The sequence below is a fragment of the Chinchilla lanigera genome, unplaced genomic scaffold (assembly GCF_000276665.1).
Source record: "Chinchilla lanigera isolate Chin_1 unplaced genomic scaffold, ChiLan1.0 scaffold00084, whole genome shotgun sequence".
NCBI lineage: Eukaryota > Metazoa > Chordata > Mammalia > Rodentia > Chinchillidae > Chinchilla > Chinchilla lanigera.
The window spans coordinates 5,554,507-5,580,398 of NW_004955485.1; the positions used below are offsets into that span (position 1 = coordinate 5,554,507).

The 25,892-nt window shown below is 41.3% G+C and overlaps 1 protein-coding gene and 1 long non-coding RNA gene across 2 annotated transcripts in view; one reads left to right on the forward strand and one right to left on the reverse strand.

Moving 5' to 3' along the window:
• The window catches only part of Sorcs3 (sortilin-related VPS10 domain containing receptor 3), a gene marked incomplete at its 5' end in the record, with an annotated part of 574,832 nt that overhangs the window by 80,426 nt on the left and 468,514 nt on the right, over window positions 1–25,892 (reverse strand). The window contains 4 exons of the mRNA XM_005403919.1: window positions 3,483–3,574; window positions 6,654–6,730; window positions 11,599–11,701; window positions 13,940–14,086. Of these exons, the coding sequence (XP_005403976.1) occupies window positions 3,483–3,574; window positions 6,654–6,730; window positions 11,599–11,701; window positions 13,940–14,086 (419 nt within the window). The remainder of the gene's footprint in view (window positions 1–3,482; window positions 3,575–6,653; window positions 6,731–11,598; window positions 11,702–13,939; window positions 14,087–25,892) is intronic.
• On the forward strand, window positions 14,371–19,672 carry LOC102021667. The gene is made up of 5 exons (XR_263907.2): window positions 14,371–14,510; window positions 15,219–15,390; window positions 15,473–16,441; window positions 17,289–17,385; window positions 19,457–19,672. It is a non-coding gene; the product is annotated as an uncharacterized LOC102021667 (long non-coding RNA).

Below are 25,892 nucleotides of genomic sequence, written 5' to 3' on the forward strand. Positions count from 1 at the left end.
GTCTACCCGTGGATGAGTCACTGTGTCTATTATGAGTTTTCACTGGAGCACGGCATTTGGTGGGGACCTATTGTGCAGTCGTCTCTAATGCCTCTAAGGTTCAAAGGTAATAGTGGCTGAGAAGTTTACCTGCAATAACTCTTAGGTTTTAATTTCTGTGCAGCCACATGTACTGGTCACAAATGGATGGGGTCATTTGTATCCTGTTTTGACTTCATGCCCATCAAACCACCTATCATTTCAATTTGTAGGAAACAGCATGGCTTTGTTAGCCTAGCTAAAGCTTTCCCAGCTTTTCAATTATGACTCTTGTTTTCTCTGAAATGCAATGTAGCTATTATTTAAATCTGAGAGCCGCTATACCCTTGTGTGAGAATGGGTAAACTCATGTCTTTTTCCAGTGCAAATATATGTACAAAAAAGCAGTCTGAGATCCACAACAGAAAATAACACTGAACTGATTACTTAACCTTTCTTCCTTTTAAAGCAAGTTATTTGTTTACCTTGAAGATTGTGATTTAATTAGAAGCTACTAGTGATAAACAAACGGATGAGTTTCAGAGACTTGCATCTCATAAGCAGGAGAGAAGATCAGTGAACCATTCCATAAGAAAACATTGATGATAATGACATGGTTGAGTCCTTACAAAACACTCACTTAGGCTTTGAAAGAGAAGTACAAAGCACAAAAGAGAATTCCTGACTGAGCTGTTTGTTGTTGTTCTAACACGCATACTCCGTAGCTGGCATTGAACCATTTGTAGTGACTGTTCCCGGGAATGGCCTTGATGGATAGGCCAATGAATTTTAATCATTGTCTCTGTTCAGCTCTATAACTTACAACAGATGACAGTGACAATATCATCTAAATGGAAGTTATAATATCTCAAAAGCAAAGTTTGAAAACAACCTTAAATAATTTTTAAGATGGACTAAATAGTATTATCATTATTTTTATGAGAACAAATTCAGTGGGGAGTTATTTTTTCTCTGTTCTATAAATATCTTTACACTTTTACAATTAAATTACACTTTGATGGGCACATCACAATTTACGAGGTACAATGTAATATTTTGATTTGTGTCTACAATGGGTGATGAGCTCAAGGAACTTAGTGCATCCTCAAACTTGAATCATATCTTTGTGATGAGTATACTCAATTCTTGTCTTTGAGATACATGATTGTGCATTATTGTTAATCATAATTTTTAGCATGAAAAGAGATAACACATGGAAAAACAGAAAATTCATACTTGGCCTTGATGTCTTTGGGGGGCCTAATTCAATCTTACTTTCATCTCCCCAAGTGAGTATTGAAACACTATATCAACTTGGGTGCTTCCAGACAAGGAAGTGAGCAGGGCTCTGGGGAGAACCCACTGTAGGTCACACCAAGTGGCCAGATGTAAGGGTGCCGAGACTCTCTAAAGCCCAAGTGCTCTTAGTCCCTCAGCACCATGCCCCCTGCCCACTGCAGAGGAACTCTCCTCTGCACACCAAAAAAAAAAAAAAAAAAAACCCAGCAACAAACTCCACCTTTCTTCAGGCCAATGAAAGTTCCATGGAGAAAGAGCTAAAAGTGAGCAGCTAAGTAAGTACCAGATCCTTACCTAAGCGAGGAGAAAGCACCTTAGTCGGACGTCAAGTGCAAAGTGAGGTTGCTACTACCAAGAAGTACTTGGTACTTCTCCCAGTACCAAGGGGAAAACATCAGTCCCTGTCTCTGTCTACAAAGTATCAATTCTCTTCTTGAGATTTAGTTGGAGGTTCCCTAGGTCATGATGAAGGCTAGGAAAAACAGTCTTTCCTGGTTAAAAAAAGAAAAAAATTGTCCCAGACTGTGTGGTGTGATTCTAGATGTCCCTCCAAAACCTCATGGGGTCATAGGTGGGGCTTTTCAGAGGTGGCTGGATCTAGGGTGTGTGAATGTGGATTAAGAGTGTGATACTAGGATACAGAGCAGAATTACGATACTGAGTGAGTCCACTGATTGGAATTAGCGTAGTTCTAGTGGCTGGATATATTTACTGGAGACAGAAGCCCTACCCTGGGTGTGGGTGGCACCACCCAAAGGATTTTAGTCTGGACAGGATAAAAGGGACAGGCAGGCCTGCAGTTTACTGCTCAGGGCCATCTGCTTGCCATGCCATCAATTGTTCTTGTGTGGGATGCCCCCTCTGCTATGCCACCCTCCCTTGGAGCTAGTTGACTATGAACTGAACCCTCTACAAATTGAGCTGAAACAGACATTCCCTCCTTTAACGTTGGGCGTCAGGCATTTTGTTTCAGCAATGAGAAAAGCAACTAAGACACAAGCTCTCTTCTCTCACAGTCCAAGTCCTGCTCAGTCCTCAGGAAACAGCACTTCTTCTTCCACTGAGACAGACAGGCTGTGATAATGGAAGAATTTGTCTGCCAGTTCAAATAGAACCCCTTAAACTGGCAGTTGAGTTCTTTGCAGTCCTACCCGCCCCTTACATATTCATATTTTGGCTTCAATCAAATAGACTTTTGAATACATTCTGCCTACATTCCCTAAATTTCAGATTTTGGTCAGTCTTTTCCTGGGTTGTTCCCCACCAGTCCTGCAACTCCTGGCATTCTTTCCTCAAGGATCAGGCCTTGGGCCATGTGCTGCAGGCAGACCATTTTCCAGTAAGATGCACATCCAGAACTGTGTAGCAGACAGTGCTTTGATTTCTAGTGATAAATGAAGGAACCATCCAAGCTTCTTACTTTTACTATGTCTCCTGAAGGGCAGGGACCTTGTCATAACGCTGTCAGTGCTCCTTACAGAATCTGCAGTTAAAGCACAGGTGCGCCTATAACAGAGATAAGCTCGGTACTGCTAGATACTTAGTGCTTAATACAGTTGTATTACCACTTCATTTTAAATGGATGATAACAAAGTTTGACAGATGTCCCCAGTTTCTCCTTAGTGTACCACTCTCTCTTACAACACTCAACCCAAAACTACGTTTGTACTTAACCCCTAGTACCTAGCAGTACTGATACAAATCTAGAGTGTCAGCGCAGACATTTCTCCTGATCTTCAGGTAAATGTATTTGATAATTTATGGTCATCTCTGATGAAATAGTCATAAAAATCACAAGTTCAACTTACCTGAACTAAACTAATGATCTGGTACATGAACGTAATTATCCCTTCGTAGTAATCTCCATCTCATAGTTTGGATTCCTAATCTTGGCTGTTTGAAGCTGCAGGCTTTCCCGGTCTCATTTGAACAGCCATTTCTAACACCCTATCCCACTCATCACACTTCCCATCTGAGTTAGATGACCTGCTATTGTTTCTTATGAACTAGGCAAAGCACAGATATTAAGTACATGGACTGATGAATACGTGGTTGAGGAAATGTATAAATGGGCAAAAAAATCATGCAGAATAACTCACCCCAGCCCTCCCCACTAAAAAGTTTCTTGTTAATAGGGTAGGGATAAGGTAGGAAGCTGTCCTTACCACAAATGCCTTACAGGCAGAGGTCTCTGTTTCATGGCTACCAGGGCGCCACCCCAGTCTAGGAACCAGACATTGTACTCTTCATCAAAGATCTGGAACAACAACAACAGTCATAGCAGCACCTTACATTTGCATCGTGCTTAACAGTTCAGTCTTTCGCTTACACTGTTTTGTCTAAAATCTCAGCCTTCCAAAACCCCTAGTAGTTTGGTAAATATTACCCCTGTGTGATAGATGATTGATGAGGAACTGGGTTCACAGAGAACACATAACTCTCCTGAAGCCACTCACATGGCATTTTCAAGGTTCATCCCTGAGTAATGTGAACCAGGGTGCTATATCCAGGTAAGGCAATAAGATGCACGTCCAACTAGGTAACTCAGGGAAAAGTATGACTTCAAAGACTCCTACCCATCTTTTCTTCTTAGAAAGTTACTCAACCTTCTCTTCCTCCTCTCTATTCAGATGCTTGCTAATTTAATAGATAGTCTATATCTCATGGGGTTGATTATAATTTACCTAGGATCTTAAGAGACAATTTCACTGGACAGTATGACCTTAGTACTTGTGCTAAGTCACTACCCCTTAGGTCCCTTTGAAAGTTGAATGAAGATTGCCAAGCCTGTAAATATCTACTCTCAGTATTCAATAGAGCACAGTTATGGTGCATACCTAGATGGCCTCTAAATGAACATGAGTTCATAGATGAGGCATTTGGTTACTGACATGGGTTGTGATATTCAGCAGTGGATTGGGCCACTGATGACTTTATAGCCAACTACGTTATTGGGAGGTGAAGTCTGGCCAGAGGAAGTGGGTCATTGTGTCACGACTTTGATGAGTCTAGCTCTCTTCCTTTTCTCTCTACTTCCCACCTCTGCCAGAACCCTCTGCCATGCCCTGCCTTGGAGACAGCCAACTATGGATTGAAATCTCTACAAACTGTGAGCCAAATAAAATTCTCCTTCCTTGAAGTGTTGGTATATTTTGTCCCAGTAAGGAAGAAAGTAATTATGACAATAACACTTTCAGAGATGTAGAATTGTTCATATTTGATTCAATTATTTGTCCAAAATATTTCTGTCCATCCACTCACCCCTTCACTCACCAGTGATCCATCCACCCTTCTGTTCATATGCATTTACTAAGTACCAACTACGATACAATGCTCCAAACTAAGAGAAGGTCAGATGTAATCCTACATATAGCAATGCTTATGCTTCATGTGACTAATAGGAAGCAGGAAAAACATTTCTTCAGTGAAAAGCTAATCTCAACTTCAGGGCTTTTAGAGGAAAGTAGGATTAAAGAATTCCTCCAGCTTTAACCACTGATGATGGCTTCTGTAGTCTAGATGAAAAAGTTGGGGTGGTGGATTAAGTGAAGAGGGTTAGGAAGGGGTGAGGGAGGTAGGCTAATTTAAAAAGGGGATGAGTAGGCAGAAGGGTCTCCATCACATAAGCCTCAGTGAACACTATGGAAAAAAAATAAAGAGCCTTGAAACTCATTATTTTCAACCTTCACATTTACCTTGTTAGGAAAGACAAGTATCTCATTAATGGGAAGTCTTAGCAGGCAAAGAATCATTCACTTAGGTTTTTCTCTGCAGAGCTTAATGTGTGGCTCTATGATAAGCCATTTAATGGGGCATAGGAAAGGAGCCTGAGAATGAGGAATGTAGGAAGATCCTTGTCACCTGGAGAGATGGAGAACCTATCCTCACATTTTCCTCCTGAGGCTGTTCATCTGACCACTGATAACTCTTACCTTGTCCACTACTGCAGTGAAAATTGGAAGCCTTGGCTAGTTGAGAAAAGTGAAAAGAAAATCAAAGTAGTGGTGGCCAAGGAAATGATGGTACAGTGGTCACCTGGCCGGGGGAGCTATTTCTTGAGGTGGAGAGACACTGGCTTGCCTATTGGTAATTCTGTACCAGATGAATTTGCATGCCAGCAAATAAGGTACAATCTTATTTATGTGCCTGCTCCCTGTCCACCTGATTATGACCTTGTCAGCAGGACACTTGACTTACTCATCACTGTATGCCATGTAATACTTAAAACAGCTTCTTATTAGATGCTGGATAAGTTTTAAAATCATGGTAGTGGTGATAGCTGTGGCCACGGGGATGACAGTGACACTGGTGATGAAGACAGCTGCCCTCTCTAAAGCATTCAGACAGGACCTTGTCCAACCAGATTACACATGGAAATGTGACCTCTACCTCAAAACATTCAGTAGTGTTCCCTTGTTTTCTCACCTTTAAGAATTACCAAAACCCCGCCTCTTCTTGTGTAGTCTTTCCCAGTTCCACCAGTAGAATCAACTCTTTCCTTTCACGCCCATACTAATAATGCACGAAAATAATGCACTGTCCCTGAACTACTGTTATTTGCAAGCCCGTTTCCTCTATTTAATTCTAAGCTCCTTGAAAAGGAACTCCAGCACCGGAGGTTTTTGCCTGATACTTAGCGGACACTGGATAAATAGATGTTGTCTGATATAGTAGCCACATGCAATGATTTAAATTTAAATTAATTGAAACAAATGAAAAGTTCAGTTCCTCAGTCACACTAGTCATATATCACATGGTTGGCGGTTTCTGCAACAGCATAGATACAGAGCATCTCCATCATCACCGAGAGCTCTATTGGATGTCATTGCTGTTTGTAAAACTGAATTAATTCTCAATGTAGTCACGCATCTGTTAAGCTGTCTTTTATCTAAAGCTGGGTCTACATAATACCTAACCATCAACTTCCATGGGTTGCCTGTTTTAATAGTCTAATCCATTCACTTTTCAGAAAAAGAAACAGATTCAGAAAGGTGAGGAGGCCTGCTTCCCAAGCTCCCTTGGCACATTAATGACAGACAATGCATCCCAGCAACCAGAACGGAATTTAGCATCCAGTGGCTCTTACACGTGTAGCTGAGGGAAGAAATGAACCAGCTGGGAAAATTCCAGTTCTTCCTGCTCTCTGTTTTGCTCTTCCCATCTTGCCCCATTCCCCTTCTAAACTTCCAGACAGATGAATCAAACTGAGTAACTGCTTCAAATTTTTGGCAACTACAAAGGCACAGTGAGCCTCAGAATCCACAGGGAGAGGAGGGATTGGCAGAATTGACTCTAATTGCTGCTGCTTCTTCCCTTTCTAGAATCATCCCAGTTACCTGTCTCCATGTGTTTCCACCATCAGAGGAGATGAACACACCAAAATCAGTATCGGAGAGCTCCGGACCAATGTTGCCTACAACATAATCAGATCATTTGAAATTGTCAGGCAGTTTACAGATTCCGTCTGCTCAGGTTTGGAAAGAGGGTATCAAAGATAGAGATGTTGGGAGCTATGCTGACAGTTGATTTCTGCACTTTTTTTTTCTTAGTATCATATCAAAAGCCCAGCAGGAAGTAAAACCCAACATGGGAAGACAAGTAAATAGTATGATAGGAAGGTATCTTTAAATGATAAAACTCAGTGAGTGAATATTGACTAGGATGAGATTCCTGAATTATTCATTCTGTATACACATATTACTGTAAACGTCTTCTGACATGCATCATATGTAAATTTTCCTCTGACAGATGTCCTAGGAAAATGGGAACAAGTGAGGGAGTAGATATATATGGAGAAGGTATACTCTTCAGGTATCACTTTAGCCCCCCAAAACTGAGGCGTAAATGTGTGTAGATGTGTATGTCTACATGTATGTGCATTTACGTATGTTCTCAATGTGACAGAATATCTCTTGAGCACCAGCAGTTGAGTACCCAGTGGTAAAGAATGTGCCACCTAAACTACAGATTGAGCAAAATAACATGACCACATTCCATACCAAGGCCATCAAGCATTGGAGAAGAAAGTACCTAGGTTACACCTGGACCGATCACATCTACTACTTCCAGCCCTGGATGTTCTCTTTTCTCTGCTCTTCTCTTTCACACTTGTACTGCATCACCTTATAATAATCGTCACTAAAAAGAAATTTGTCAAGATTTTCTACTCTGGTGACAGTGCCTTAAGTTTCCTCAATGGACAATCCCAGTCTCAGAGCCCAGAACAATGTACCAAACATGGTAGACAACCCCTAACATGTAACTATGGGATGAATGTGTGAGGAAATAAAGGATTGAATGATGCTCTCCAACGCTGATGTGCCCTTCGGGATATATTAAAATCCAGGAAGGTGCCCTAAACATGTAAGAGTTTTACATATTGGTTAATATTTTTTCTTTAAAAAATAGCAGTGAGGGAATGTTAGCTCCCACACATCTGTAGCCTAAATAAGAGCACAATAAAAATGCAATAATGAAAATGTTAATTGAGTGCCTGACATTTAATGCTTCAAAATGAGAAATTAAAGCCAGGCTACAGCCTGTCAAGCTCCCGTCAGCATCAGGCAGCACGCAGCTAGCCAACTTGTTTTGACACTCGGGCTTCCAAAAATAACCCCAGGGTGCGGGGCGCAGGCAGGGGGTGTGAGAGGAGCAAGAAGAGGCTTGCAGAGCAGCTCTTTGGAGATCTGCCTAGAATTTGGAGTTCAACACTTCAGACACAGGTGTCCTAAGACAGATGTAAAGAGGGATGGAGCAGAGAATGTCAGCTCAGTCTCGTGGTGGTGGCTGCCTGGAAGCATTATGCTAAGGTGGATTTGGAAGCCATATGTGGTCTCAACACTGTGGCGTGCAGTGGCCCATTTGTAATATGAACCAAGCGTCGTGGGGGAGGGCAGCGTGCCAAGTGCACAGTCACCCTGGAGTTATGCATTTGCCATTTCCGGCTCGGCTCCTTTGTGGCTATTCTGCCCTAGGTTGGTCTTGCCAATATTTTCAGCCTCTCTTTCAAAGCTTGACTACGCTGGTTTAGATGACTTGCTGTGGTAAGAACCCCGGGCTCACAGTCAACTCTGCGTTTTCAAATCTCTTCCATCTTTTGAAGAGCACCCTGAGAGCTATCCTACTGGTCCAGATCCCACTGAGACTAGGAAATTGGTTCCCAGATGAAGGGACAGGAAAGTGCACCCAGGATGATGTGATCTTTGAACAAGTTCAGTCCCTAAATGGACCGGTGGGCAATCATAGGAACAGCTTCAGTGACAGTGCAGAGGAGGATCTCTGAATAAGGAACCTCGCTGATAAAGTGAAACTACAGAGGTCAGCCAGAGTAGGGCGGAAGAGAGAGGCTTGAGTGGTACGGTAGGAGAGAGAAAAGAGCTGTGAGACACAGAACAGGGAGTATCCTAACCAAGAGAGACAGTTGTATGTAATGGAGGTGCCACTGCCCTCTGGGCCAGCTTTAAACAATTTGCTTTTGCCCCATTTCTTCCTACCACCACCAGCAGCCTTCTGTGTTCCTCACACACTTGTGGAAAAGAGAAAGAGAACAGTGAACATCTTTGTGGGTTAGAGAGGCTGTTCTTGTCACAATGATGCCAGAAGGAGAAGCTGCCTGTGCAGGGGTGAAGGGCTCACGACGAAAGGACAGACGGGGTGCAGTCAGCCACGTGGGAGACCATCCAGGAAGGCGTGACAAGGTGTGGACATTAGGGGCTGAGGAAACAGGGCAGGGGCAGGTTAGCTGTGGAGCTGGCATGTGAGGGGGCTTGAGGGACAATTGTGGCTGAACTGTTATGGGACGGAGCACTCTGCTGGTGTGAGGAGAGTGGGCTTGGGCATGACGCCTGTTCCCACTCATGCTTCATCTCTCTGAAAATTAAAGAGGCCTGAGGTTGCTGTTGCTATATCACAGTGTCACTGCACAGTCAGAGCACAGAGAGTGCTTTGCACATGGTAGCACTGTGAGTATGTGACATCCTTACTACAAGCTGGAAGCCAGTGTTTGGGATATGAAGGATCCCAGTGACTCTACCTGCTAAAAGCAATTGTCAAACTCTCCAGGTGAGAATTCAGACTTCCTGTGAGGTGTCCTCAACAGGAACTGGAAAGGAATCCCAGGGCACACATTCATCCTGAGGCCACTTCTGAAGGAGAGATGGGAAGAGAGCTTAAGGAAGGAGAGAGGAAGGGAGAGAGCTTAAGGCCCCCAGGGCAGGTCGGGCACAGGTGTAGAAAGGTCCCCAGAGAGACTGCCTGCCGGCCAGCCAAGGCACACTTTGATGACTTCATAATCATTTTCCCAGTGGCAGATCAACTCCAGGGAGACCAGACACACAGGAAAAGGAAAAGCTGAGTATGAAGAGGCATCAGGATCTCATCAGCTATGTTTTATCTGCCCAATGACAGGGGCCTGGTAAGGAGCCTCAGGAGTTGCATGGGGGGGATTACTCAATTCTGATACAGGTGGATAAAAAAACTGAAAAAAAAACTCTGTCATGTGTGCATGTTTGTTTCATCTGTGAAAGAGTTAACACAAAACTAATCCAGCAATGTATGTAGTTCACAGGCAAAAACAACAACCACTAATCCCACCTCCGTAGACTCAGCACCACGTTCAGTCTCATGGGCACACTTCCATCTCTAAATCTTACAACACCCTCACAAGGTAGAAAACAGCCTTGTTTTACAGATGAGAAAACAAAGTCAAAAACTAAAAGAAATTCACAAACCCAGTGAGCGCAAGAGTGCAGCTTAAAAGGCAGAATGCCAGGGTTCATGAGTTTCACAATGTGTGTGTGATTTCTGGGTTCTGTTGAAGGCGACAACAAGTTATATTCTTCTAATGCAAGAAGAAGAGTTTTAACCTCTGTGGTATGAATGATGATGAGTAGCTTGTACCAAGCATTCAGTATGTCCTGAGCACTCTCTAAGCATTTGAAATTCATTACCCCATTTAGTTCTGGAATTCCATTATGTTAGTACTGTTATTCCCACTTTGCCAGTGAAAACACTGAAGTTCAGAGTGGGTAAACGACAATGAACAGTGCCTGGGTACACAGTATGCATTCAAATCATATTAACTTTTGTTACTGGTCACTCTTAACCACTGTTGCCTCTACATCACCCCTGGGCTTCCAGTAGCCCTAGAGAACAGGCAGCAGCCCCTGAGTCAGAACCAAGTCTCACTGACTGCAGGGTATAGGGACCACTCCCCAAGCCAGGAATAGAGCACAGAACCTCTCTCATATCTCATCGTCCTGGAATCCTTGGCCAGCAGTGTTAATCCTGATGGATCTCATCCATACTCACTGAAGAGGCATTGACTGAGAAGCCAGTGGGCCACATTAGCTGTCAGTCTAATCACAGTGGTTGGTCATTGGTGGTTTTTAGAAGTTCCCTCAGTCAGAGGCTTGCAGAAGGAAGCCTTTGCAAAGAGAGCAGGAATCCAAAATCCAGAGCTTTGGGTGGATGAGAGAAAAGAGAATGTGCCTCCTCAGAGAGACACTGTGAATTTATCTGCTTTCATTAGAAAAAGAGCTACCTCAGAGCTCTAACTTCTAAGATTAGAAGCTTGATTTGTGTTATGCTGGCAATGTATTCCTGAAAAGGTGTATGCAAATCAAATGCATGCTAATCAGAACACGTTCCCCAGGAGACTTGCATTTCAGCTCAGAGTTGCTTTATCTTCATTTCTGACTGATGCTCAGTGGACAAGGGCTCCAACAATGCAACCTCAAGTTTTTTTGCCCTTTCCCCGAGGCTTGCAGCCAAGTGCTTAATCATGTGTAAACAAACCTTTACATGCACCAGAGACCTCCTGATTAAAAACAACTCTGGGCAAAAGTCTTTGGTAAAGTGTCTTCAGTGTAAAGAGAAAGCTGCCCCAACTTATATTTGGAGAGCTGGGAGACCTCATCCATCATGCTTTCTTTAAGTGAGAATTTCCCATTACAAATAATCGGACCTGTTTACTTTGACAAGAACTCTGGTCTCTTGCAAAGCTCAGACAACCAGTCTATGTCCCCAGGGGTGGTGATAGTGGCAGCGGTGGTGGTAGTGGTGGTGAGGAGGAGGATGCATTAAAACAGAAGTTATGATTGTCCAGAGCTCTTTGCGTCTGAGATTCTTGTGATGGGCTTAGGGGATCCAAAACTCCTGCACATTTTCTGAGAGGAGCTCCTGTAGCTTTCAATGACCAAATAAACCCATGGTCTGAAAATAGGAGACAGACTTATTCTGGAAGACCTCAGTGAGGAAGAAGCACAGGAATGTTTTCCATACCTGTGGCCACCACAAGTCCTGGGGCTGACTCCTTGCTGGAGATCCTTCCTGAAGAATATGGGTTTTCAGAAAGCTGTAGGTGCAGGTGTAAAGAGCAGAAGGGCTGAAATGAAGAGGAAAATCATTTCATTCCAGGAAATTCCTGACCTTCATTCACCACTGTCCCACTGCAGAGGAGGCTTCCAGATGTCTAGCTTCCAGAAACATCAAGGTACTGGATAAAGAGCCACCTCCTTCTCCCTCTGTCCACCTGACAAAGCCAGTGCTTCTCTTTAGAAGTTGCCTTGAGTATCATCCATAGTCCCTTCCTGCCCTTATGCCTACCTAAAAGGGGTGATTAAAATATATGGTAAACGTTTGATTAAAAAAATTGCAGTACAAGATACATTTCTATCAGTCCTCCTCAAAACAGGCCCCCTCACTCCAAACACACTTATCCACCCTTTGTGCCCCTTTGTGAGGTAGTTCAGGAGGTCCGCCCTCATAAGTGTCTTCATGAGGTAGACCAAGAGTATAGTAAATGCTGTTGCTCAGTGCCATCCAGTGAAGAAGGAAAGCTTGTAAAAAAGTGATGGCGTGTCCACATCTACCTTATTTACTGGGTTTGGCACCACATGACTTCTGCCTCATCCCCAAAGTTACAATGACCATGAAAGGTAAGTGCTTTGAATTGACTCAAGACTTTGAGGCAGCCATGACAGTGCAAGTAAAGACACTCACCAAAGAAGACTTCCAGGGCTGGTCCAGAAAGTGTCAAGTGTGACAGGATAAGTGTGTTTGCAATGAGAGGAAGTAGGTTCAGGGGGATTAATGGCAATGTGTCTTTCATGACAATAAACTTTAAAAAAACAATTCAAACATGAACTGTACTTTGGATCACAACTCATACAATCACATGCGCAGCCATCTCATCCACATGGCCACCCCTCCCATCGAGGTCTCGGTTAGCCCAGTTTGGGGCTTGGAGGAAGCTTCTCTGGCCTCTTCCCAGACAATGACGATGACCTCCCATATCTGACCTTGGTCATCAAACCCTGCTTCCTAGAGCTCTAAGGGTCACCAGAAGGGGTACAGGGGGAAACTAAGTGAAGCAGTCCAAGTCTTCTGCCTTCTTCTTCAACTGGAATGTGTCTGCTTCTACCTATGTTATGTACTGTGTTCCTGTTTATAACTCTACTTGAAGTTTATATAAGGCAAGTAACATCTAAGTTTATGTCCCCTATTGATTTATGTATGCCATAGGGGTATTTTTAAAGTGCTTGGGGATTTATAGAGATATCCTATACAGAAAGTAAAAATAAGAGGACATGAAAGTGAAAAGATAAAATTAGGTTAAGAAAATAAGCTTAAGTCATGGCTAAGATTTGAAGGAAAAAATTATGCTATAAGGTGATTTTAGAGGTAGGCAATGGAGCCGGGGATATAGCTCAGTGGCACTGTCCCTCCTTAGCAAGCACAAGGTCCTGAGTTCGATTCTCAGGACAAAAAAAAAATACAAAACCCCCACATATTTATAGAGGTAGGCAGCCATCTGTCTCTGAACTTGTTAGTACTCAAAACAAACCAAAGGAAACAAACAAAAAAGAAACAAGCAAAGAAAGCAAACCTGTGAACGCAGTCTGAGAACTACAAAGAGGGTCAGGGCACTGTTACCCTGGTCCTCACTGTGTCTCCACTGTATAGCATAGCATCTGGGACACGACAGACAAGTGCTTGAGCTTTTAATACATGGCAAAAGGTTCTGTTTTTCTCTGGAGCAGCACTCTCACTTCTGGCGTTTGAGGACGGTTTCTGGTATAGCTCCTCATTAAGAGGGCACTGAACATCAAGAGTGTTAATGTTCATTGTTTCTCCTCCCTACCTGGAGCCTATTTTGCACCCCTCCTCCTCTGAGTTCCTATGCCAATATCTTTTATAACAAGAACCTGAGAAAGGGGATAAATTAATTGACTCTCCATGTAGACATGCCAATTTGAACTTCCTTTGGCTTCCAAGACTGAATTGGCTTACCTTAACATCTATCATGCACTCGTCAAACAGGATCATGTCAGCATCTCTTCAAGCCCTGCCTGGGACTTTTAAGTATAAGTTCCTTCTCTTACACACTTCTTTGTTTAACTGTAGCCTGAAGTACACTGTGGAAAGCCTATGCAACTCAACTGAGCCTTCCACCCACTTGATGCAGCAATCTTAGCCCTCAGACCAACACCTTGGGAGTTAGATAAAATTCTTGCTCAGTCCCAGCCAACTCTCTAGGATCTCTCAGTGGGAGAAAGCCCTTGACATCTCATCCCAGGTAACCAGTCTGCCCTGTAAGCTTCCCATGAGGTGAGTGACTGACCAGCAGGCAGTGGACTGGACTTCCTCTCAGGTCCACATCTGGAGCTTGCAGCAGGCGCCAGTCCCTGCCTTTGTTGTACGTGATGTATGTCTTCACCTGCTCATCCACCTTCTTGTTTGCCAGGAATATCCCTTTGATACCTGCTACCTAGGAAAAAAGGTGAGAGATGGAAAACCAGGTTGGGCTAAAATGCCTGTAGTCTCAGAGATGCCCCAAATGAAGTCCCAGCATTCTCTACATGGTATTTGGGATACAACATAGAAATGGAGGAGTGCGGTGAGAAATGTCATGTGCCCAGGGGTCTCTGAAAGAATTCTGTGTTCATATCTGCACCTACACTGCCTCATCATATGCACCACCCTCCTCGTACCCATGACTCTTGCCTACTTTATGTGTCTCTGTACTTTGTTCTCTAGGACCTCATCCTTAACAGCATTCCCTTTATCCACAAGTAAAGGGACTACCTCTTCTTGAGAACATGTGCTGGAGCTCAAGAGAGACTTGTAGACAGGTCTTCAAGGCATCAAAGGATGAGCCTTAATGACAGAAGTCCAAGAATCCTAACTTAGTGGTAAGAGAGATAGTTCAGGGCAGATGTTCCACCTTGCGGGCCTGTTCTCTATCTCTGTCCATGACATTGTCTCATTGTGTGATTTTGGATAACTCCCAGAACTTTGGTTCTCAACCAATGACCACTTTAAAATTGGTGGGAGAAGCCCTGTTTTTCTTCTTTTCCCCAGTCAGTTGGCAAAGGGTCTATGAGATAACATAAAGAAGTCTTGCCAAAGTTCCTGATGTATGGGATTTTGCCTGCCCTTGATATTGTAAGTAAAAGAGCATTGCTGCTAAACAAGTAGCTGGAGGATTTAAGCAGCTTTATTGCCTAGAAGGGTTCTAGACTAAGTACAAATTCAACTGAATCTTTTATTGCACATTCTGGGAAAGGAAAACAGAAACTTCGAATGACAGTGTTCTGCACCACAGAAAGGTGCTTGTGAGTTTCCATGGAAATTTCAGCAGGTTCCAAAGGTAAAAGGCAACTGAGATACACAAAAACAGAAGGCTGAATGGTAGATTACTCAATGGCACCACAATATATCAAGGATTGATTTCTATTTATTTCCCATTCTTCCATGTTCATGGTTTACTGGGGTTCATTGCTGTTCTGAAAGAGTACCACAGGGAGGAAAGGTAAAGAATTCCACAGATTGTAGGGTTGTTATTGCTGTTGTTTATTCCACATGGGAAACTTCAGTTCTTTGTTTTGTTTCTGTGGTAGTAACCTGACTAGCCTTGAAAGACACTGTCTCTACAATCAAAATAAACAAAACAACCAACCAAAAACTCCAGGTGAATGGACAATATCAGGAGGAGAATGGAATTATCAGGGAAGGATACACAGGGGAATCTGACAAAGGCCAACAACTGCTTGGATTTCTCCCTGGACAGAGGTGGGCAGGGGAGATGCCAAGGGAAAGGGCAGCGTTGGTCCCAGTTATGCCGCTCACCGTCTCCACCCTCCCATTCTCACAGCTCACTGTCGGAACCATTTCAGGACCGCTGATGTCTCCATGTGCACATCTAGGGCTCAGAAGCCCCCGCATAGGCTCTTCCCTTAAAATAATCTGCAAAGGTGTGGAGGTGTAGGTGAAGCCAAGCTGCCAGTCGTTCCTCAACAGCAATGGAATCTGAGTTCTAGAATCTTCTGCCAGATGGAAGACTTTTTCGGTGTTCTCTTTGGCAATCACCAGAAAAGGCTTCTAAATCAGCCCTCCTCCTGACCCCACATGCCCCAACACATACCCAAGGCCTCACTCTGCGCCCTCCAGAAGAAAACGTGCAAGTCGTACTAATACTCCTGGACCCACTCACTGTTCCCATGAGGTTCCCGTCTCTCCCTACCCCTACTTTCTTGCTGGGTAATAAGAGCAGGAAGGTGTGTTTTCAGATAAGCACATTTATCGTGTTTTCTCCCTGAAAGCTCCACCACTCAGATGGGCATTCTCTGTGTCCTGCAGGAAAATTCTCCAGGAAAAATCAGGAGAATGGGGCCTGAAAAGATACAAGTAAGAGAGATTTTGTTGGAGTCCCATGCAGTCCCAGAGGCATTTCCAGGCCATTGTACCTAATGCTACAGTGATCTCCCTCCTGTCTGAGAGGACTAGGACTCTTCCCATTTGCATTTGGACTGTTCAAGCCCTTACTTTATTGCTCAGTTCTTCCTGGGCTCCATGCTCTGCATAAACAGACTCTAAATTTAGAGGGCACTTTTCTTTTTGTGTATCACAGGTCAGCACCTTTCACTTTTTGACTGCAACTCAAGGCAGAAATACCAGTATGTTGTAATATAATACTTAAACAATATACACATGTATGTACACACATGTATGCATACATATATTCCTAAGACAAAGGCGTCATGGAGACAACTTGACCTCACTGCACAGAATGTGAAGAAGCTAGAGAAAAGACCGGTGTTCTCACTTGGCTTCACCCAAGGAGGTACTCAGCATCTAATAACTTTAAACATAATCTCTTCCCTTCTCTGAAATTAGAAGTGAGGCTGAGCCTATGGCCGCAGCAGTCCCGGAAGAAGGTTGCCCGCTTGCGAACTAAAACAGGGTACAAGGTGTCAAACCTGCATGGCCCACTTTCCCTCTGGGGACCAATTTGAGGTGTACAGGGAAATGGACAGCAGGCCCCTTGGCAAAGAACTGTGTCCAGGTGGCATACTCATCTGCTGGTCATGTCCCTGGCACCTCAGGACAAAGAAGCTGTAGCTCTGCTGAGAAAGCAATTACCATGATCTGCCCTGGGCCATTCCTGGAGTTGGACCTAGGGTGAGGGCCTGCAAAGGTCAGTTCAGGGGAAAGGCCCTGTGGGGCTGACAAGCAGCTGTCCACCTGGCCGCAAAGGGTCACTGAAAGTCAAGATAAAGCTGAAGGTGGAAGGCAGGCACTAGAGACAGGAAAGGACAGACAACTGTACTAAGATCGGTAATCACCAGAAAGATCGGTAGATCGGTAGAAATCAGAACAGAGTCTGGCGTGGAAACCTGCATTTTGCCCTCCTGAGAGAGCAGCATCAACACAATTAGTCACTAGGGAAATGCACACTAGATCCACAGTGAAACATTCCTAGGTCGTTATCAGAATGGCTAAGCACACACCCAACACACACAGACACACAAATTCACAATAAAAATGATAATCTTAAGTATTGGTGAGGATGGGAAGCAATTTAACTCTCATCACCAGCTTGCAGGGATGCAAAATGGCACTGCTGATTTAGCAACTGATGGCTTCTTATAAATATATACTCATATTTGGTCCAATAATCTCACTTCCAGATATTTACATGAGAAATAAAATCTTACATTCCCGGGGACGTTTATGGAAGTTGTATTCATAATCACACAAAGTTGGAAACAACCAGGTCTTCGAGTGGTAAGTAACAAACTGAAGCACATCACACAATGGAATATGACTAGGCAATGAGAAGGAGTAGCCATGGATATGCTCAACAGCTTGGATGAACCTCACACTTCTACTTTTAATAGAATGAAAGCCAGACCAAAAGGTTACCTACTAGATAATTCTATTCCTAGATACTCAAGAAAAGGAAAAATTGTGGCTGCCAATGTATGTTTGTCAGTGGCCACGGGTGGGATATGGACTGACTGAAAAGGGGTATAAGACGGAATATTCAGGGGATGAAACAGTGCCGTGTCTTGATTATGCTGGTAGTCACACAATGTTACACACCTACCAACACCCACGGAAGACTGCACACTAAAAACGGTAAGCTTTACTGCATGCAAATCGTATCTCAGTTTCTAAACTGTGAAAAAATCAAGTCAAGATGGTGGGCTAGAAGGTGGCAGCAATTCACAGACCTTCCACGACCTGGAATCAAGTAGAAGGAAAATAGCTCTTCAGAGAGGAAAATGAGATGAATAGCTCCAGGAATCAATTAAGAGGCAACAGGAGAATTAAAAGTCACGGAAAAACAGAAGCACAACACAAAGAAAAGAAGGAACCAGTCCACAGCCCCAACCTGCTCCCAGTGGGTGAGGGGGCGCTGGGCTCTGCAAACACAAGGTGAGCACGGAGATGCCACCACCCCAGTGCCAAGGTGATTCCGTTCATCAATACTCTCAAAAAGGAAAAAGTGTGGGCTCCAATGGGTGATTGTCAGGCGCCATGGGTGGAATGCGGATTGCTGGCAGCAGTAGCCTCAGGACAACTGACAGCTGCATGCTGTCAGTGATATGGGGCTTTACTCTGAAAGTGGGTCCTCTCACATGGGAGGTGAGCAGGATGGAAGAACTCTGCAACAGCACATGTCTTATCTCCATAGCTCCATAATCAGGAACCATTTTGAAAGGGAATTACTGTTTGAGACGGGTACTCCAGGGGTCAGAAGTCACAGAACAACCACACTTCAAGGCCCCCAGAGACCCTCTGCCGAAGTGATTCATTGGGTCACCGCCACAAAACCAGCGTGGAGATAGGGCACTAAGTGCAGGTGTCTTGAGTTGAAGCAGCAGGGAGCTCAGGTGCAGAGGGCACATTAGCCAGCTGCACTGCACTCCGTGGTGAGGAGCCAGGTGTGCCATGTGTGGTGTTGTGAGAACTCTGGGTCTGAAAGTCCCGGGACTGAGCCCCACAGATTGCTCTATCCCCCTTGTTGCCCTCTTCCTGCAAAGAAATCCGTAGTCTGTTAGTTCACCCCACCTACCAGTGTTGGGGGATGTGCCTCTGCTTGGCCACTTTCTACACCTTCGGGGCACACAGACAGGGTGCCTCTGGAGGAGCTAGGGCATCTACTCAGCCCATAGGCCTTAAGGAGAGTTGGGGTCACAGTGGCTTGGGGCACACAAGCAGACACAAACCCTAAAAAGCCTTGGGAGTGAATACAGCCCTTAGGCAGACAACACACCACTGACAGTACTCCAGCTCAAGAGAAAAGGCAGTTCAGGGCTCAGCGCTCCTGCAACAACCCACTAAGTAGGAGGAGAAACACAGCACCCACTGGCGCCTCACCCCTCCTCCCCTCCAGGCAGAGTTCAAAAGCTGCGAGACCTACAGAGAAACTTTCCTCATCCAAGCACTTCCACGAGGAGGGTTCCATTTTCTGACCCATTTTTCTTTTTCTTTTCTTTTTATATCCTATTTTATTCTTTTTTTTTTTTTTGCATTTTCTCTTTTTCTCTTTTTGTTTTGCTCATTTTTTTGCTGTTACTTCATTTTATTTGCTTTCTAATTCTTTAATTGAATTTTTATCATATTTTCTCCTCCCTCTTCCTTTTCCCTCTTTTAATTCTACTTTTCTTCCTTCTGTTATTTCTCTGCTCCCTCTATCATTTTTGTGTTTACTTTTAACTTATGTAGCCTTTTAGTTTATACTATTATCGCTGCTTTCTTTTCTGTTGTTAATAGAGGTAGAATTGCTTTTCATTGCTTCTCACTGTATGTCAGCATCAGATTTCACTTTGTGTTGTCTTGGTCTCTGCAGGCATTTTCCTATTCTCTGAGCAGTTCTGGGGACGGAGCCCACAAAAGAAGGCTGAGCACTAAAAGGACTGTCACATGAAAGCAGAAGGCACATCCACTGATACAGATGTGCACATCCCAGCACATAGATGAAAGTATGAGAAAATAAGGGAACATGACTTCTCCTAAAGTCCTTGCCACACCAGTGACTTAACACAAAGACACAAAAATGCATAAAGCCTGGACAAATAATTCAAAATACTGTCTTTTTAAAAGATTAATGACTTCAAAGAGGATACAACTAAACAACTGAATGAATTAAGGAAAATAGTGCAGTAATGAAGAAATAATTCAACAGAAATGGAGATTGTGAAAGAGAACCAAACAGAAATACTGAGAATAAAAGGCATAGTATGCTTAACAAAAACTTCAGGGGAAAGCCTCACTAGTAGATTGGATTAGTCAGAAGACAGAATTTGAGGCTTAAAGGTATACTTAGTGAATTAGAACACTCAGGCACTAATAAGGATAAAAGATAAGAAATTATGAACAAAATATTCAAGAATTTTGGGACATGATGAAAAGACTAAATTTACAAAAATTTGCTGTAGAAAAGGCTATGAAGTTCAGACTAAAAGAACAGAAAGTCCATTAAATTAAATAATAACAGATATCTTCCCAAATCTTGGGCAAGTTATGGACATCCATTTATAGGAGGCATTTAGAATTCCAAATAGCCATGACCAGAGAAGAACATTTCCATATAACATTAAAGTTAAAATGTCAAATTTACAGAACAAGGAAATAATATTGAAAGCTGCAGAAAGGGATCATTAAGTCATATATAGAGGGAAACACAATAGAATAATTGTTGATTTGTCCACAAAATCGCTAAAGGCAAGGAAGGCATGAAACAATGTATTTCAAGCTCTCAAAGGAAATAACTGCCAATGTGAATTATACCGAACCAAGCCAGCCTTCAGAATCAGAGGAGAAACAAAATACATCTAAGATAAGCTATATCAAAGAAATTCATGACCACTAAACTAGCATTGCAGAAAATGATTAAAAGAATCTTATACACAGAAGACGAAGAGTAGAATATTGAGAATTAGGAGTCAAACATTAGAAAAAAGTAATTAGTACATGCATTTCTATCACAATTCTGAGCATAGTCTTAATTCTCCAATTAAAAGAAACAGACAGGCAGCCTGGATTAAACCAGAACCAGTACTTTGGTGTCTGTAAAAAAGACACCTCACTAGCAAAGTTATACACAGACTAAAAGTGAAAAGGAGAAAAGCAAGATTCCATGCAAATAGAATTGAAAAGGAAGCAGGAGTAGCTATATTCTTATCCAGCAAAACAGATTTCAAGACAAACATCAGTCAAAACAAAGAAGGCCACTGCACATTAGTAAGGGGAACAAGCCATCAAGAAGAAATAATTATAACAGCGCACTCAATTCTGTAAAATAAATACTGTGCAACATAAAGAAATTCATAAGTCCCAGACAATAATAATGAGTTCAATATACTGCACTTCCGTCAATAGATAAATCATCCAAACAAACCAAAAAATCCACAAAGAAATATGAGTTTACTTATGCCATAGCTAAACTGAACTAAGCAGATGTCAACAAAACATTCCGTCCAACAACTATAAAATACATATTTTTTTCAGCAGATCATTGAATCTTCTCTAAAGAAGACCATATTTTAGGTCATAAAGCAAGTTTTAACAACTACTAAAAAAACTGAAATACTTTCATGTATCTTATGAGATTATTATAAAATGAAACTAGAAAACAGAAAAAGAAAGTATAGAATCTATACAAACCCAGGGAAATTGAAGGATTCACTTTTGAATGATTAGTGGGTCACTGAAGAAATCAGAAAAGAAATGTAAAACTTCCTAGAAATGAATGATCATGGAAACACAACATACCAAAATCTCTGGGGTGCAACAAATGCAGTTCTAAGAGGAAATTTATATCTATGAGTATCTATATCAGAAAATCAAGGAGATCTCAAATAAATCATACATTTCAAGGTATTACAAAAAAAATAAGAACAAACCAAAACTATACCCACAGAGAAGGAAAGAAATAATAAGTATCACAGCTTAAATTAATGCAGTAAGGACAAAAGAAGATACAGAAGACCAATGAAACAGAGTTGGTTCATTGAAAAGATAAACAAGAATGATAAATCCTTACCCAAACTAACCAAAAGTAAAAGAGAGAAAATACTCAGAAAAATACACTTAGACATGAAAAGGAAATGTTAAAGCAAGCACCATTAAAATCCAGATGATCATTAAAAGAATATTTTAAAAATCTATATATAATACATTGGAGAATCTAGAAGAAATAAATAAATTTCTAGATACATATGACTTATTACGTTGATCCAAGAGAATATAAATAACCTAAAAGGATCCTTAGCAAGCAAAAAGATTGAAACAGTAATAAAATTCTCCCAACAAAGAAAAACTCAAGCCCACATGGACTCACAGCTGAATTTTGCCAGACTTTTAAAGAACTAACACCAATGTTCTTCCATCTATTTCATGAAACAGGAAGGAAGGCTTCCAACTTCATGTTATGAGGTCAGCATTATCTTATGCTGAAACTGAACAAGGGTATAACAGGAAAAGAAAACTATAAACCAATAGGCTTGATGAATATGGATGGCAAAATTCTCAATGCAGTACTTGCAAACCAAACTAAACACAACACTGGAAGATGACAAAGTTAGTTATATTTCAAGAATGCAAGGATGGTTCAACATCTGCAAATCAATAAATATAATACACCATAAAGATAGAATCAAGTATAAATATCATATGATCATCTCAATGGATGTTGAGGAGAAACCTTTGACAAAATTCAACATTTACTTAAGCTAAAATTACCTAAAAAAAATATGTATTGAGGGATCATACCTCAATATAGTAAAGGCTATACATGAAAAACCCATATCAAACATCATTCGGAATGAGGAAAAGTTAAAAGTGTTTACTCTAAAATAAGAAATAAGGCCAGATATCCACTCTTACAGCTCATACTCAATTTAGAATATTATGGTTTGTGTCTAGATGTCCTTCCAAAGCCTTGTGATCATACAGGATTTTTTGGAGGTGGCTGAATCTAAAGTGTGTGGTCGGTGCACAGTACAATGCTGAGATTGCATCCAAAGCACCTTTGCTGGGATTAATGGGGTGTGATTGCTGGATCAGTCCACTGATTGGATTGGCACTACTCTAATCTCAGTAGACTGGATACAAAAAGAGGCTTGAATCTCAATCTCGCTCTCTCTCTCTCTCTCTCTCTCTCTCTCTCTCTCTCTCTTTCTCTCTCTCTCTCTTTCTTCCCTTCCTCTCTGACACTCTGTCTCTCGTTGCCTTTGCTGTCTTCCACTGCCATGAATTATTGCCACTCTGTCTTGTTCCACCCTGCTTTGGAGCCAGACAGTTATGGACTGAAACCTCTACAACCTGTGAGCTAAATAAACCTTTACTCCTCTAACTTTTGGTGTCAGGTATTTTCTCTCAGGAAAGAGAAAAGTAACTAAAATGGAAATCATGAATTTTAAACCAGAATAATAGAGCAAGAGAAAGAATAAAAGTGATACAAATAGGAAAACAAGAAGTCAAATTATCCCGATTTGCAATTACATAATCCTATACTTAGAAGATCCAAGAGACTCCAATAAAGACATTTAGAGATGGTAAGCAAATTCAGCAATGTAGCAATATACAATATCGACATTAAAGCACCAATAGTTTTTATAAACACCAGTAATGAACTAGCTGAAAAAGAATTTATACAAACATTCATTCACAATTATCTTTAAAAATAAGATACATAAGAATTCGCCTAACCAAAGAAGTCAAAGAACTCTATAAAAAGTATAATCTGGAAAATATAACAAGCTCAAATAAACAACTTAATATTGAACCTCAAACTTCTTGAAAAAGAAGAACAAATCAAACCCAAACCTCATACAAGAGAGGTAATAAAGAACAGGAATTAATGCAATTAAGACTATGAAAACAATACAAAGAATCAATGAATTGAAGAGTTGAATCTTTGAAAGATTATCTAAAACTGATAAATCCTTAGGCAACCTTATCAAAAAGGGAAAGAAAAGACTCAAATTCATGCAAGTTGGAATGAAAAGGGTGAGATCACAATGGACCTTGTGGAATTCCAGAAGATCATCAATACTTACTTTGAGAACCTGTACTCTAATAAGATGGAAAACACAGAAGAAATGGACACATTCTTAGACACATTTGAATTTCCAAAACTCAGTCAAGAAGACATAAAAATGCTAAATAGCCTGATATTGGTCAATTAAATTGTAAATGTGATTAAAAACCTGTCAACAAAGAAAAGTGCAGGTCCTGATGGATTCACTGTTGAACTCTATAAGAAATTTAAAGAAGATACAGTGCCATTAATGCTGAAACTCTTTAATGAAATTGAAAAAGAAGCAATAATTCCAAAGACATGCCTGAAGGCAAGTATTACAGTGATACCAAAACCAGAGAATGACCCAACCAAAAAAGAAAACTACAACCCAATCTCTCTAATAAACATAGATGCAAAAATCCTTGATAACATACTGGCAAACAGAATGCAACAAATCATCAGGAAGTTCATTCACCATAATCAAGTAGGATTCATCCCAGGGATGCATAGATGGTTTAAAATATGCAAATCAATAAATGTAATACACCATAATAACAGAACCTAAGACAAAATTCACATGGTTATCTCAATAGATGCATAAAAAAGCATTTGAAAAAGTCCAACACCTATTTATGATTAAAAAAAAACTCTAGAAAACTGGAATAGATGGTCTTTATCTCAATCTGATACAAGCTATCTATGAGAAACCAACAGCCAACATCATACTAAATGGTCAAAAACTGAAAGCTTTCACTCTAAAATCAGGAACAAGACAAAGATGTCCACTATCACAATTCCTATTCAGTATAGTTCTGGAAATATTAGCCTGAGCAATTAGAAAAGAAAAAGAAATGAAAGGAATAGTGATAGGGAATGAAGAAGTTAAATTAGTATTATTTGCAAATGACATGATACTCTACATAGAACACCTCAAAAATCCACCATAAGCCTTATAGATTTAATAACCAAATTCAGTAGTGTAGTGGGATACAAAATCAAAGCTAAAAAATCAATAGTATTTCTGTACAGAAAAAACAAACTCTCAGAGAGAGAAATTAGGGAAAACACACCTTTCACAATAGCTCCCCAAAAAATGAAATACCTAGAAATCAATATTTAAAAAGAAGTAAAAGACATATACATTGAAAATTATAGCACTCTGTAAAAGGAGATTAAAGAGGATATCAGCAAATGGGAAGATATACCTTGCTCATGGATAGCAAGAATTAACATGGTGAAATGGCCTTACTACCAAAATTGTTATAGAGATGTAACGCAATCTCAATCAAAATACCATTAGCATACCTCAGAGAACTAGAAAAAACATTCCTAAAATACATTTGGAACCAGAAGAGACCTCGAATAGCAAAAACAGTTCTCTGCAGCAGAGGCAAGGCATGGGGCATCACAATCCCTGAGTGAAATTATATTGCAAAGCTACTGTGATTTAAAAAAAAAAAAAAAACAGCATGGTACTGGCAAGAAAACAGACCTGAGGATCAATGGAACAGATTAGAAGATGCAGAAACAGCTCCAAACACACTCAGTCACCTTATCTTTGACAAAGGAATTAACCACGTTCACTGGAAGAAAGATAACCTCTTTGATAAATGATGCTGGAAAAACTGGCTTTCCACATGCTGAAGACTAAAGCTAAACCCATGTCTACCACCAGTCACTCAACTAAAATTGAAACAGATCAAAGATCTAAATATTAAAACAGAAACTCTAAATCTGCTGGAAGAGAGAATCAGAGGAACTCTTGACTTAGGTGTAAGCAAGGATTTTATGAATAAAACCCTGATCACCCAGAAAATAATACAATCACCTGGGACCTCATTCTGTTAAAAAGCTTCTGCACAGTGAAAGAAATCAACAGCATGAAAAGACAACCCACAGAATGGAAAAAAATTTATCCGGTTATCCCTCAGACAAACACTTATATCTAGAACATATAAGGAATTAAAACAAATCAGACCTCCAAATGTAAAGACCTAATCCAAAAATGGGCATCTGAGTTGAATACATACTTCTTGGAGGAAGAAATACAAATGTCAAATAAATTTATGAAAAAATGTTCTATATCACTGGTCATTTGAAAAATGCAAATTAAAAGAATACTGAGATTCCATCTCACCCCAGAAAGATAGCTATCATCAAGAAATCAACTGATAACAAATGCTGGAGGGGCTGTGGGGAAAAAGGAACCCTTCTCTACTGTTGGTGGGTGTATAGCCTTGTACAACAACTATGGAACTCA